This window comes from Sarcophilus harrisii, chromosome 1 (genome assembly GCF_902635505.1).
Source record: "Sarcophilus harrisii chromosome 1, mSarHar1.11, whole genome shotgun sequence".
NCBI classification, from domain to species: Eukaryota; Metazoa; Chordata; class Mammalia; order Dasyuromorphia; family Dasyuridae; genus Sarcophilus; species Sarcophilus harrisii.
Window position 1 is genome coordinate 505,908,121 of NC_045426.1, and position 15,920 is coordinate 505,924,040.

General features: G+C 31.8%; 1 protein-coding gene across 9 annotated transcripts in view; it reads right to left on the bottom strand.

Moving 5' to 3' along the window:
- Positions 1-15,920, bottom strand: part of PIEZO2 (piezo type mechanosensitive ion channel component 2) — a 545,237-nt gene that overhangs the window by 62,719 nt on the left and 466,598 nt on the right. For 5 of the 9 annotated variants that reach the window (XM_031946650.1, XM_031946649.1, XM_031946648.1 and 2 more), the window contains 4 exons: positions 15,081-15,202; positions 13,902-13,973; positions 9,336-9,439; positions 2,226-2,324 (listed from right to left, as the gene is read on the bottom strand). In XM_031946650.1, the coding sequence (XP_031802510.1) occupies positions 2,226-2,324; positions 9,336-9,439; positions 13,902-13,973; positions 15,081-15,202 (397 nt within the window). The remainder of the gene's footprint in view (positions 1-2,225; positions 2,325-9,335; positions 9,440-13,901; positions 13,974-15,080; positions 15,203-15,920) is intronic. The other 4 variants (XM_031946654.1, XM_031946653.1, XM_023496246.2 and 1 more) reach the window with 2 other exon arrangements.

Consider the following 15,920-nt stretch of genomic DNA (forward strand, 5'->3'; position numbering starts at 1 on the left):
TTCTGTCACTTCTGTTTTACAATGAGACAAAACTTTGCAAATCTGACTGACAATCACTTTCTCTTTTTTTTCTCCATATATCACAGATAAATGGACTATCTCCAGTGCTTTTAATGACTTTTTAAAAATTGGTTTTAGGTACCTGTAATAAGTCCCATCAGCAGACAATAGTTGAATTTTACCAACAGTATGCCAGATGTTTTTGTTAAAGTAAAACAGTAGAATTATATATAATTATGCATGTGTATGTACACAGATATACACATACAAAAACACATATAATCATTTTCTCCCCAATATTACCAAGCTGATGTGAAATAGAAACTAACAAGCTTAATAAGTTATTTCAAGACAATCTGAAACATATCAGTTCTTTTGGGTGACTTATAATTTTTATTCAGAGCTGAAAACATTAATCCTTAATGTGAAGACATGGGATGTAAAAAGACACAAGAGATCTTAAATAGAACTCTTCAGCATGAATTTATGGCATTCATGCAGAAGAAAAAGACAGTCTCTACAGATGTCCAACGATCACAAGCCAAGCAAGCATGCCTTCATGCACTATGGATACACCTGGGTCTCAGGGAAGCTGGATTATAGAAGAAGAAGAAAAAAAGTTTGGTTTGTGGATTTTCTTTTAAATCAAAAAAATATTTTTTTCTTCCTCCCTTAGGTACCTAACGGATTGAACAGTTTTGCTGTGAAGATCAAATTAGATAAGATAAACAAAAGCTACACAAGGTGCTTTGTAAATATAAAAGTATCATATAAAAGATAGTGTTTGTTGTTAGGAAATACATCATAGATGAACATTTTGAATTATAGGTTCAGGTGGACAAGGTGAACCTAGTTACTTCAGGAACATAAACATGAGCACTGTTTGGCTAAGGAGAAATTTTTCTTTTTCTTTTTTTTTTTTTTTCATTGATAGAAATGTGAATCTTAGGGACAGAGAACAAATGTAATATTAGCTTTTATAACAAATAAAAAACTTAGTAGGCAAGAAAATATTGTATTCTAAAACTGTTCTTTTTTAATGCAAGTGAACTGGTATTTAAAGGACAAGGTTTAAATAAGAAAATGGGGATAATAAATTTAAATTTCTGTCAATGTAAATAAACCAGTCCATATCAGTTCAGACTTAGAGAATTAATAAAGTAGAACACCTAATTTTCATGTTACTACCTGGAGGCTTCAACTTAAGGAAAACTGGGGCTTTGGGTTGAGATTCAGTACCTGCTTTAAGTGGGAAGAAGAAATAGGGAAAGAAGATGAAGTGATAGAGGAGAGGATTGGTCAGAATGTATAATCTTTGTGAGTAGGGATTGTTTTATTCAATTTATTAGTATCCCCAGCACTTAGCACAATGGTTGCCATATACATGATACTTAATAAAAATTCTTGGATTGACTGTTTTAAGTTTTACTTACTGGTAAACTCATAAGCATTAAAACAAAGGATTTTAATATTAAAAACACAAAATCAGCATCATAACTGTAATAGAGATTATTACATTCAAATAAGATCTAAATCCTAGAAATAATTTTGTTTCACTCCTCTCTTATAGAAATGGGGAAACTGAAGTCCAGAGAAAGAGAGAGATCTTGTCAACATTTGTGCTTAGGATGCATCAATAAATTATTTGATCCTGACTTTAAAAAGGACTCACTGAACTTATGGGTTATGGGGAATTGAAAGTACTATATCAAGCCTATAGTTTAGAGATAGTATGATGAATTTAAGGACAATAAAGGAAAAATGAAGTCTGAGCCATGAATATTGAGATTAAAAGCTTACTGAGCCAGAAAAAAGATCTGGACAAAATTTGTGCTTTAGTAGCACGTTCCAGAGTTTTACCAGCTTCTGAGAAAGATGACCATATTTTCTATGCCTTGTAACTGATACATGCAGCCAAATGTGACCTTTCTATCAGCCAGATGTGGCTTATGCAATATTATCAAAAGGCTAGAAAAATATGGATATCTGCATTTTCTCTTTCCATTTCTTGATATATTCCAGCTTTATACAAAGACAAGAAAAAATCATGATAGGTATATCATTTGAGAGAACTCATTTTGGGAAAATTAGCCCAATAATTTCCAATATTATTGTAAGTTCATTATTTATGGAGAAGGGAAAATGCAGATACAGGGCAATGGGATATGTTTGACTAAATTCCTAAAAAAGAGGAATTACTACATGTCAGTGAAATATCAAAATACCTTTGCAGCTCTGATTAAGTACTGAAGAATAGTTTTGGGAAGTTTAATGACAGATTTTGGCAAGGCTAAAATGGCTGATGCAAACTTCCCAATAGCTCTCTACAAAGAAGGACAAAGTGAAAATAATTAGTAGAAAAAACAAAATAATACAATACAAAACTTCCAGTGAATTTATATCTATTGCCATGTTATCTTTGGAGAAAAGTGACAATTGCTAAAGTCAATATCATGCCATTAGAGATGTGATCAATTTATAAATTAGAATGAAAAACAATATGCTTAATGTCATGCATATACACCATTAAAAACAGTCAAGACAATTAATTTCTTTTTCAATGTAGCTAATGAGAGGCAGTATTAGAAATCATGTTAGAATAAAAATAAAAACGCATCATTATTATTTAGCATAAAAGCTATCCATGCATATGCAAAAAGAGATAATGTAGCATTTTTTAAGACACAGAAAGCATAGAGGCATACATATTACTACTCAGAACTCAGCTGTTTTTTTTTTCTTTCTTATTAAGACAGGAACTTGGGTGCTTAGAAAGATGTAATTAGCAGATTTACACTGTCCTTACTTCTCCAGTCATGACCTAATGCAGGGCATTGTATATTTCTAGCAAAATGACAAATGTTGTTATTACAAGTGCCATGCCAAAATGTGTGGCTAATTCATAAATAAAACTTTCTTATGATTATACTTGTGAAATCTCAATAACACCAAAGTAATTAGATATCCACTCTATTGTTTTATACAGAAGATATTGGTTTATATAGAAGAGACAGAACTCCTCAGGATAGCAGCTTTAAAAAGGAAATGTAGTATAGCAGAAAAATACAATGTCCTTGATTCTTTTCATTGGTAGTCGTATCACTGAAAATAAATGCATAAATGAGTCCTATTTGAAAATGGCAAAACTACTTTGACATGATTCTTTGCTTGACAACCATATGATTGTGGATTTGTTGATTGTTATGATTGACTCTTACAATCTATTTTGAACCTATTTTGAAATAGGACTTTGTTTAAATTGTCTAAAGCAATTATAAAGAACAGGTGTCTTCTATGTGCTTCTTTTATTTTTTTTAATAACATTTTTATTTAGTTTTGAGTTCCAAATTCTATTCCTCTTTCCCTTACTGCCCTCCCTCCTCCCTGAAAGTGTAAACAAATATGGATTATACATGTGCAATTATGTAAAACATCTCCATATTAGTCATTTTGTATAATAAGACTCAAAAAATAAAGTGAAAAATAGCATGGGAGTCTATGTTCAATCATTATCAATTGTTTCGCTGGAGAGAGATCATCATACTTCATGATTTGTCATTTGAGATTGTCTTGGATCATTGTATTGCTGAGAATAGCTAAATCGTACACAATTCTTCATCAGGTAATATTTCTTTTACTATTTCTGTTAACTTTTCATCATGAACTATGAGTTCAGTTTATGGTCTTTCCAGATTTTTCTGAAAGCATTCAGCTTGTCATTTCTTATAGCATAATAACATTTCATTATAATTAAATACCACAGTTTATTTAGCTATTCCCTAATTGAAAAACATATCTGATTTTCAGTTCTTAGCCACTCCTACACAAATGACTATAAATATTTTTGTATTAATAGTTCTTTTCCCTCTTTTTGCATGTCTCTGAGATATATTCACGTCTTTGAGATACACACCTAGTAGGTGTATTGCTGGATCAAAGGTTGGTTGGTCTTTTGTTCTTAGAATATCAAAATGACAACCTACATTAAAGTTAAGTTGCAGTGTAACCTACTATGACTGATTAGACCAATATGAGCTCAGAATGTTCATCCACAGGTAAAGAACAGATAGTCCATATGAATATTTGGGATGGATTTTCTAAATTTGCATGTTTTTTTAAAGCTATTTCAATTCTGCTTTGCTCATAGAGCACGGTACCTTTCTGATGAGGTCATGCCATGATGGACAGTCCTACATCAATATTTCCCACACCATGCAACCAATTATAAGTTCTTAAGAGGGATCTTGAGAGTGTCACTTTTTCTGAATACCATATGAACACTTTCCCAGTGTGATTCTCCATAAAATAGTCTTTTTGGTAAGTGTACACTTGGCATTTGGCATTTTGGCCAGTCCAATGGATTTGTGCTCTCTGTGGTATAGTTTGAATCCTTGGAAGTTTAGGTTGAAAAAGGTCCTAAATGTCTGGTATCTCTTCTTGTCAGGTATTCTTTAGAATCTTCTGAAGACAATTCAAATGGAAACAATTCAATTTCCTGGCATGGTGCCAGTATACTTACTGTCCAGGTTTCATAGACATATGAGAATAAGGTAAGCATAATATTAGGCCCTGTAGATCTTCAGTTTGATAGTCAATATAATACCTCTTATTTCCCATACTTTTTTTCAGAAAGTTCCAAACACTGAGTTAGCTCTGGCAATGTGTGTGTTAACCTCCTTATTAATAATGGACATCCTGGAAAGTATACTGTTGAGGTAAGTGAACTTAAGCACACCATTCAAAACTTCTCCATTTGCTGTACCCAATAGTACCACATGTGGATGTGTGTGATATTAGCTATACCCCTTTGGACATAGTTCCCAATTACTTTACATAATGGTTGGATCAGTTCACAATTCCATCAACAATGCATTAGTGTTCCAGTTTTCCCATATCCCCTGTAATATCCAACATTTTTCTTTGCTGTTATATTAGCCAATCTTGTAGGTGGGAAATCATACCTCGGGTTATTTTAATTTGTATTTCTCTGATCAATTTTGATTTCTTTGTCTGAAAACTGTTTGTATCTTTTGAGTATTTATCAGTTGAGGAATGACCGGTATTTATATAAATTTGATGCAGTTCTCTAGATAATTGAGAAATGAGACATTTAGTAGAGATATATTTATTGCAAAATTTACCCCCTCCCCAGTTTTCTGTTTTCCTTATAATTTTGCTTACATTGATTTACTTTGTGCAAAAACTTTAATTTTATATAAACAGAATTTTTTATTTTTCATTTTGTAATACTCTCTATATCTTCTTTGGTCTTAAATTCTTCCCTTATCTTTAAATCTGACAGATAAAGTATTCCATGCTCTTTTTATTTGATTATGGTATCACCCTTCATGTGTAAATCATGTATCTATTTTGACCTTATCTTGATATACAATGTGAGTTGGGGTTCTAAGCTAGTTTCTACCATACTGTTTTAAAGTTTTCCCAGCAGTTTTGGTCAAATAATGAGTTTTTGTTCCTAAAGCTTGGATCTTTGGGTTTATCATGTGGCATATTACTATGGTAACTTATTATAATACAATTTATTCATAATATATCCACCAATCTATATCTTGAGCAGTAACAGATTGTTTTGATAATTACCACTTTAAAATGCAATTTGAGATCTAGTACGACTAGACCAACTTCTTTCACATTTTTCTTAATTCATTCCCTTGATATCCTTGAGCTTTTATTCTTTTAAATGAGTTTTGCTTTTTTATTTCTATTTCTATAAAGCAATTTTTAATAGTTTGATTGGTATGGCAGTGAATAAATTTAATGACATTTATTATATTGCCTTGAACTACCCATGAGCAATCAATATTTTTCGAGTTGTTTAGATTTAACTTTATTTGTGTGAAAAGCATTTTGAAGGTTCATATAATTCCTGGGTTTGTTTTGGTAGGCAGACTCCCAACTCTATAGTTATTTTAAATGGCATTTCTCTTTCTTTCTATGGCTGTTGGACTTTGTCAGTAATATATAGGAATGCTGATGTGGGTTTATTTTGTATCCTTTAACTTTACTAAAGTTGTTGATTATTTCAAGCAAGTTGACTTCAACAAAATCAAGTTGACTTTCTAGAATCTTCTAAGAATATTAGCTTTAAAGAGTGATAGCTTTGTTTCCTCATTGTCTATTCTAATTAATTTAATTTATTTTCTTCTTTTATTCCCATAGCTAACATTTCTAGTATAATATTAAATAATCGGGGTAATAGAAGGCATCCTTGCTTAAACCCCCTTTCCCTTGGGGAGGCTTCTAGCATATTCCCATTACAGATAATGCTTCCTGATGGTTTTAGAGAATTATCACTTATTATGTTAAGGTAAGCTCCATTATCTAATGTTTTTGAAAGGAATGGTTGCTATCTTTTGGCAAAGCTTTTTCTGCCTTGATTGAGATAATCATATATTTTCTGTTGGTTTTAGTATTGATATGGGTAATTGTACTAATAGTTTTCCTAATATTGAATTGGCCCTGCATTCCTAGTATAAATTTCACTTGGTCATAGTATATATACTTTTAGTGTATTGTTGCAACTTCTTTGCTAGTAATTTATTTAAAATGTTTGCATCAATATTCATTAGGGAGATTGGTCTATAATTTTTTTTCTCTGTTTTGGTTTTTTCTGGTTTTAGTATCAGAACCATATTGTGTTGCAAGAAGAATTTGATAGAATTTTTTCACCTATTTTCCAAGTAGGTTATATGGTATTGGCAATAGTTGTTCTTTAAATATTTGGGGGTAATTTGCTTGCAAATGTATTTGGTCCTGAGGAATTTTTCTTAGGAAGTCCATTGATGGCTTGTTCAATTTCTTTTTCTAAGTTTGGGCTATTTAAGTATTTTATTTCAACTTCTGTTAATATGGATAATTTATATTTTTGTAAATATACGTCCATTTCATTTAGACTGTCAAATTTACTACCAAATAACTGGGTAAAATAATACCTGACAACTGTCTTGATTTCCTTTTGGTGGAAATTCACCTTTTGCTGGTGAATTCAATTTTTTTATTTTTTCATACTTGAAATCTCTATTTTACCTTCTTATTTTAACATATCAGGGCAATTTTCTTTGTTAATTTCTGGAAATATGTTGTCCAGGCTTTTTTTTTTCCCTTCTAATTATGTCTTTCAGGTAGTCCAATAATTTTTATATTATCTCTCCTGGATCTTTTTTTCTAGGTCAGTTGTTTCTCTAATGAGAAATTTTCCATTTTCTTCATTTTTCTTTTTACTTTTAAATTTTTTTTTATCTTATCTTTGATGTCTCATAGAATCATTAGTTTCCACTTGTTCAATTCTAATTTTTAAATAATTATTTTTTTCAGTGAGTTTTATAATTGTACTTCCATTTGGCCAATTCTATTTTTTAGGGAGTTATTTTCTTCACTAAACTTTTGTATATCTTTTCCTATGCTAAACATATTCCTATGCTTTTTCATTTTCATTACTCTCTTTTATTTTCTCAATTTTTCTTCTCTAATTTGCTTTTGAAAATCATTCTTAAGTTCTTCCAGGAATCTTTTTTTAAGGTCTAAAATTGAATTACATTTTTCTTTTAAGTTTTCCATATAGTCATTTTGATACTCTTGACCTCTTCCAACTTTATGCCTTTATTCTCCTTATCACTACAGTAAATTTCTATGATCAAGTTCTTTCCCCCCTCATTTTTCTGCATCTTTTTGTGACTTGGTATTTTTATGAAAGAATTAGGTTCTGGTCTTGCATTGTCCCATGTCTTTTGTTCTGGAAGTCTATGTCTTACTCTTGGCTTCCCCTGGGTTTAAGAGATTAGCTGCTTGCTTTTTATTCAATACAGGCTGCCTTTCTGGGTTGTGCTGGGAAGTACTTTTTTTAAAGTCCATTTTTAAAATGAAATTTTTTATTTTCAAAACATATGCAAGTATAATTTTTCACCATTGACCCTTGCAAAACCTTGTGTTCCAATTTCCACCCCCTTCTCTTCACCCCCTCCCCTAGATGGCAAATAACCAAATATATGTTAAACATGGTAAAAATACATATAAATCCAATATAAGTATACATATTTATGCAAATGTCTTGATGCAAAAGAAAAATTAGATCAAAAAGGAAAAAAATGAGAAAAAATAAAATTCAAGCAAATAACAACAAAATAAATAAAAATGCTATGTTGTGATCCACACTCAGTTCCCACAGACCTCTTTCTGGGTGTAGATGGCTCTCATCATCATAAAATCATTGAAACTAGTGAGGCTTTTCTTTTGGCCTCCCTGGATATGGGGTTTAGCTGCTGGTCTACTCTAGGGGTAGGGCCTTTCTGTAATGTGTAGATTGCCTAAGGGGTCTGTTGGCTTGAAGGTGGGTGGGGGCTTTGGAATGTGTTGCTCCAAGCTTGGAACCTTACTCCAGATCCCTTGCTGTGATGCTGACTATAGCCACTGGCTTTGGAACCTTTTCCCTTCCCATCCTAGTGAGACAGACTTTTCCTGCTGGACTTCTAAGCTTCTTCCATTCCTAGATCAATTCTGAAATGGCTTTCTACTTGTTTGCAGGGTAATTTAGGAGGGTTTCAGAGGTTCCTTCCTCATCCTGTTATCTTAGTCTTATGTGCTTTTTTTTTGGCAAATAAAATTGAAGTTTCTTCAAAAAATATCTTATGCCAGTTCCAGTGATCTTTTGATGAAGAGAGCCATCTACACCCAGAAAGAAGAACTGAATGGGGATCACAATATAACATTCTCACTCTTTTTGTTGTTGTTCATTTGCATTTTGTTTCCTTACTCATTTACTTTCTTTTTTTTTTAATCTTTTTTTTTTTTTTTTATTTTGGTGTGGCAAGAGAATTGTATAAAAGTCTATACATGTTGGATTTAACCTATATTTTAACATGTTTAACATATATTAAATTGCTTGCCATCTAGGAGGTGGGGGAAAGGAGGAGAAAATCTGAAACACAAGGCTATGCAAGTGTCAGTGTTGTCAAGTTAACCAGGCATATATTTTAAAAATAAAAATCTTTACAAAAAAACAAAACAAAACAAAAAACAACAAAGAAATATCTTATAAGCATCACTGAAGATGAAGCAAATGAATTAAGACTTGGTCCCCAAAATATTCTTGCATATAAGTAATTCTAACAAAACTAAAAGCAAGTAGAATTACCAATAAGTTGAGAAAAACTTTCATTTATAAGAAACAACTTCAGAGCGAGATTACATACTCTTAGGGAATATAATAAACATGATCATGACTGGAAAAGCATAGACCTATAATCAACCTCAGCCAATCAGAACAACTCTTCCAACTTTCCAATCACGTATATTTATTTATCCCAGCCCACATTCACCTGGAATGCTGACTTTTTTGGTGGTTCTTCATCTTTTTTTTCTTCTTCTTCTTCTTCCTCTTCACTATCGGTCTCAAACAAATAATAATCTCCACTCCTGACCACTAAGCAAAATAAAATATTTTCTTATTTCTTGAAAAATATAAGAAATATTTGGTGCTCGTTTCTGAATAACACACAAATATATACCAACATACACTCAACAAAGGATCATTAGGATAGAGAAAGAAAAAAGGAAGTGAACAGAACTCACTGTCAGGCTTATATTACTTAGTGCCACTATGACTTGAGTTAAAGCACAAAGGCCATGTCTATACCACTTAACCGAATTGGCCAAAGCAAAGTCAATCTGGTATTTTCAACCTCCTTCATAGACTATACCAATCAATCAGATCAACTGTGCACCAATCCAATTCGATCATTTACAATGATCAAAATAACTCATCGATGGTGGCACGATTTTGTTATTTTGGTCGTATAGATAAGGCCAAAGTGAAGTGGAGGATTTGCAATTATCTCACTGATATTGGCTGTATAAACAGCCAATGCAGATAATTCAGAACTAAAACTAGGCATTAGAAACCTTCCACTTCATCTTTTGCTATGTAGACCTGGCTTCTGCACATGGAACACATTGGACATGACAAGTATGGTAACAATAGAGGATTACAAGTTGGTTGGTTGGTTGTTTTTTTAACCCACATTGCCATGAGGAGGAAATGGGCAGATAAGGAGAAAACTAAACACAATGTCTGTTTCTACATGCAGCTAGTAGAAGAGAGTGTGGCAAGACAAAAGGGATCAGCATGGCTCACCACTGATATGCTTTATGGATATTGCAAAATTTGAGAACATAACTTATGCAGAGATCCATATAGATCATTATGGCTTATAGCAAAAAGAGTTCTAGTCTCTTCTTTACTCTTGCATGTAAACACAGTCTGTGTTAGGAGTTTGTAGCAGAGAAAGTTGCAAGGTCTATCCAAATATTTTAGAGGAATTTGATTAATTTAATCTTTATCCATTTAAGATGAATATATATTTTTATCAGTGAGAAGAAAGCCAGCATAGAAATTTCTGATGTTACATAAACTGTATCATCATTATACATAGAACTTACTATAGTTTTTGGTTTTGATTTAAAGTTTCATGTGCTGGGCTATCTTTCATGTTACACCATGTAGTGTCATTTGTTTATTCATCTTTTGGACTTAAAATGATGAGGTAATGGAAAACCTTGGCTTGTTTAAAATGAATTGCTTGATTATCACTAAACAAAGTAATAAATACAAGTAATTTTGCCCATGGTTTCAGATAGAATCTGAAGCCTCCATTCATGAAGATGCAGAGTAAATGAACTGGGCCTTATATCCTTGAACAGAAGCATTTATTTTTAGTTTTAAGTAAAGTAACAGGCCCAGGGCAACAGGCCCAGGTCTGAAAAAGGGAAATAAACAAAACCAAACAGAAGACAATAATAAGCGAGAACAAACCAAAGACACAGCATTACATTTGACAGTGGGGAAGACCATTAAAATTATGCCTTCATGTAAACTTAGAAATTAGCAAGGAGAGTTACATAGGGTGTATGTCATATGTTCAGTTGGGAAAAATTCAGAGTAATATATGAGTTAACATTTTACCTTCATTATATGCTCTAAAATTAACAGCTTAAATTGTATTCAATCATACCTCCCAAAATGTTTTCTGTACTCTGTTGGACAAATGAACAGAATTTTGATATATTTTAGGAGAAAAATATTTGTATTATATTCAAAAGGAAAACTTTTTTTCAGAAAAATTTTTTTATTAATTCCACTAAAGTTTATGAATTGGATGTAGCATTATCACAAAACTCCACTACCAGTCCAAAATCACAAACAGAAAGTTATATGATATTCTAAAATTGTCACTAGACTAGAAGACAAATTAAGATGGAAAAATGTTTCTTTGGTGACATTTACCTTTAAAAACAAACATATCATTATAAATATGTATATATGTCTGAATATACATTTATATATTGCATAATATATAAAATGAAAGAGATTAGAGTTTTTGAAGATCCTATTTATGTATAAAATTCTATTAACATATGAGATTTCTAGCTTAGGGTTTCCTAATGTGTATGGGATGCTACTATCATGGCTAGGGTGTAACTAGATTACTTCAATGAGTTCTTTTCATGAGTCCCTTTATACCCCTACTATTCACATCTCCACAAGCCTGGTGCTTAAAAACTCTATTTAAGAATGAAAGTATTGAGCAATGCCAGACAATGTTCACTGTTCACTGTTCATTGTTTAGGAAGGATATAAATGATATGAGATATGAAATACTGAAAGGGAAGGTATGATTGAACAGCAATAATGCAATCTTATGTGTACACATAGATATGGAACTGGGAATATCTGAGTAGCGCAAGCCCTAGATTAAGATCTTCAGTGATTTCTAATCATGTTGTTAATATGGCAACAGTATTCTCTTGGTTGTTACTATTAACTTCCATAGATTTATGCATTGCCATTTCAGAAACACTCATGCTGACCACCTATAAAATTGCACTGATAAGTTTAGTAACCAAATAAATCCTAACAGTGAATCTCAATAATGTACCTTCTAAATAATATAATTCTACCACTATCATATGCAATTTTTAAAATATTCTTTCTCAGAAGGATGCTACTGATGTATTTGGCAGACACTAAGAGGAAAAACACTTGGCAGGGAGCTTTTAAAATTATAGTTAGCATCTGGTTCCAAACTATGAATCACACAAATTTCTGCATTATTGCACCACAAGGTATTGTAACAATGCACATTTGGTTTAAGACCAGTGTCCAAGAACATGATATAATGAAGGTAAGATGAATCAGAAAACCCAAAGTCAATAATAACCTTTGTACTGGAAACTCTTGAATGTATTAATAACTAGTAAGATGATTAACAAAGACCTTATCCAATTCCTTCCAAAATACCATTTTTAAATGAAAAAAAAGAAATATATCACATTAAAATGGCATGAGACTTTACTTCAGCTGACAGTATGATATGGTTTATATAAGAAATCTTTTTGAAAAAGGATAAGTCTTTCTAAAGTAGCAATATGCCCTTTAGAAACAGAAAGATAGGCATAGTTTACTTGTGACTTGATAGAAATGGACATACAGTGTAACTTAAGACATTGACATAATATCTGTCAGTGTAGAAATAACATGGTCACACAGAATGAACAATATAAAAAAGTACAACTTTACTTCATCCAAAGGAATAAGAAATTTCTCAACAAAGCATTAGACTTTCTTAAAGAATGCAAAGTTTTGTAATGCTTAGAAAATACTATGTTCTGAAATATTGCATAATATATTGAAAACATATCAGGAAATGTACCTCATTGGTTTTAGGAAATTTTAATAGATAAGAAAGGCTAAGACCAATTTTATATGCTTAAGGAGAAACTGGTAGACTAGATTTTGATAATCTTAGTGGAATTCAATTCAAGTCTATTTTGACTGGGTTTGTTAATCTTATACAAGCTGAGTATCCAGTCTTTTCTGGATGGTAGTATGGCTTTAGAGATGAGCCCTGATGGATGAGATTGACTAAATTTTTTATTCCAGTCAGTTTCACTCATGACAGTACAGCCAATTCACATAGTATTGTGGAGAAACACAGCATACTACTAGATTGAATAAATACTAGCTAGTAATGATTGTGTTTTTCCCATTGTTGTGATGTGGCTAAATGGTAAATGACATTAGATAAAACAATTAAAATATTTATTAAATTAATTTCTTTCTAATGCCATATTTATTAAAATGAAGTTTTTACATTCTGTGTGACTCTCAAATTCTGCTTTTTAGAAGGATTTTCAGATTTCTGGTTCTAGTTGATCATCACTGAACAACAAAATACTGAGAAGATCTGTTAGAATATAATTTAGAGCACTAGCATTGGGGACTTTTTGAAGAAAAGAAAAAGGATTCAAGTATAATACATTGTATTTATTTCCTACTTTCACATTTGCTAAAAATAAATAAATAACTAACCTCAAATACAAATAACATTAAAGCTCTGAGAATTATAAGGAAGAAAGAGACTCATAGTCATAACCTGTTACTGCCTTATAAAGAGTCATAAAATATCTACAAATATCTTCTTGATATCAGAGATCATTTCTAATATAAGTTTATATCCAAATATAGGTACCATGGATAAAATGGTATATAATGACTAAGACTGGTCAGCTCTTTGGACTTCAGAATTAGATAATATTTATTTTCCTTCTCTTAATAACCCATAAATTGTGCTCAAGGATTGGTTAGTTTAGCTTCAGCTATCTCTAGTAGGCCTTGTACATGACTACAGAATACCTATACCTAACCAGTTACCTGTACATAATTGCACAGGGACCTTTGAAATAGTAAGTTTTTACACTCAGGCCCCCTATCAAGTCACAATGATCAAACCATGCATGGAACAAACAAGTCATGGGAATGCCCAAATTCTGGTCAAGGATATAAGGGTTAAAATCGATGAAATTGTAAGAGGATCGAGAAAACCTACTGGAAGCATGATCAACCCAAGGCCGCCACCACTGCTTTTTTTTGCCCTTGGCTTTCTGTTTGTCTGCTTCTCCTAAAATAAAATATGTCCAGACATTAATTCTTTCAAAATGAGAAAACAAGCTTTGAACACCATGATTTAACAACTCATTATTGTCAAATCTAGCTAAACTTTAAGAGCACATTAAAAGGTTGGGAAAAGGAAACTGCATGGTCTGAAAGTGTTCAAGTATCGGGGTAACAGCTGAATCCCAAAAGGAATTGGCTAACATTTATTTTAAAATGCTCTATATTTTCAGCTATTCCTTTGCAAGCTAGCACATTTAAATAGAAATAAAATGAAGGGATAATCATTTCACCATATGTTATATACCAATGAATATTCCATAGAACTAAAACAAAATAAATAAGATTTAAAGAGACAGAGACATGCCAATTTGTTAAAATTCATCGAACATCTTAGTTCTGAAAGCCAGACAACTTGCTTATAATAGATATTGATAATATATGATTGGAAAACACTAATTTATTAGTAAGTGATGGAAACTGTAATCTAGGTAACAAATAAATTTCTTTACTTCAATCCCTCCCAAACTGAAAATCATGCCAAAAATCCTAAAAAAGTACATTTCAACTCTAATCAAATTAGCTGCAATAATATATTTCACAAGACAAGTTACAAGGGAAATATCAATCCATAATTTTAGATTTTGACATTAGGTGTCAATATACAAGGCATGTACATAATTTCTTTATTTTAGTTTACAAAAACCAGAGGAGATTCCAGAAAGGAATACATTACTATTTCTCTTTCCAAATCAACTGCTTGTCTATGATTTGATTCCTTCTCCTCCAAAGTTCCAAAAGCTAAAATGATTGTGTCTTTCTCAAATCAAACTGGCTCTTGAGTCAAGAAGAAGCTAGGTTATTGGTTTCACAAAGATGGCTTAAAGAACAGCTTAAAATCAGTTCTTCATTAAAGCTTTAAAATGCATTTTGAAAAATACCTACAAAACATCCTGACATCCAATTTATATAAAAAGATAAAACTTGCATTAAAATAAATATACTTTCAATGTTAGGACTGAGAAACCTTTTCTTCACAACCCTACTGATTTCCAAATATTGTTTGTGATTCAACTTCAAAGTAGTTGAATGGCAAGAAAATGGTTTGACATACTTTCATCATCCTCTTCAGAGACTCTTTGAAGACTCTGTCCTTCACCTGATTCCTGGGTCAAACTCAACATTCTCTCTTTCCCCTTTTTGTATTTCTGTTGCCTGGCTTTGATGCGGTCCATTCTAATAAAAGGAAAATATTAGTCATATTATAATCTTTAGGCTTCCATAAGAATAATGCATTTTATTTAGACAAGGATGTTTCTGAATGCAATAAAAATCATCAATGGGCTTTTAAATACTATCACCTTTGTGTCAAGGCAACCACCAAGAACCCACTATCACCTTTAAAATTAGCTGTCTTTTTGTGGGAATTAAAAGACAATGATGGATGATGATAAGTGAAAATAAAATGATACTAAAAATGTCTCAAATTAAACACTTCATAGTTATATCCAGATTCTTGTAGAATGGCATAGTGGACATCATGTCAGAACACATGGAAAGAAGACCTGATGCTAAATAATATGACCATGGGAAAATCCTTGAACATCTCAGAGCCTCAATGTCTTCATCTGTGAAATGAAAATCATAATATGGTATCATTTCTATCTGAAATCTATATGATATGATATCCATCAACCATAAATAGGAGAAGAATCAAATAACAATACTTGATATTTATAAACATCCTAATTTTTCAAAGCTCTTTATATGTAGGAACATTAATATTTTCTACTCTGAGCACAAAATATTTGTATGGAAGAGTCCAGACTTGTGATTATTTCAGTAGCAGAAGAGTCTCTAATGAGAACTCCATCTACTAATTCACATAAACATCTTCATCCATTTACAATATTAGAGAGTTTGTTGGGATATAAAGGAATTCAAAGCCTAATCA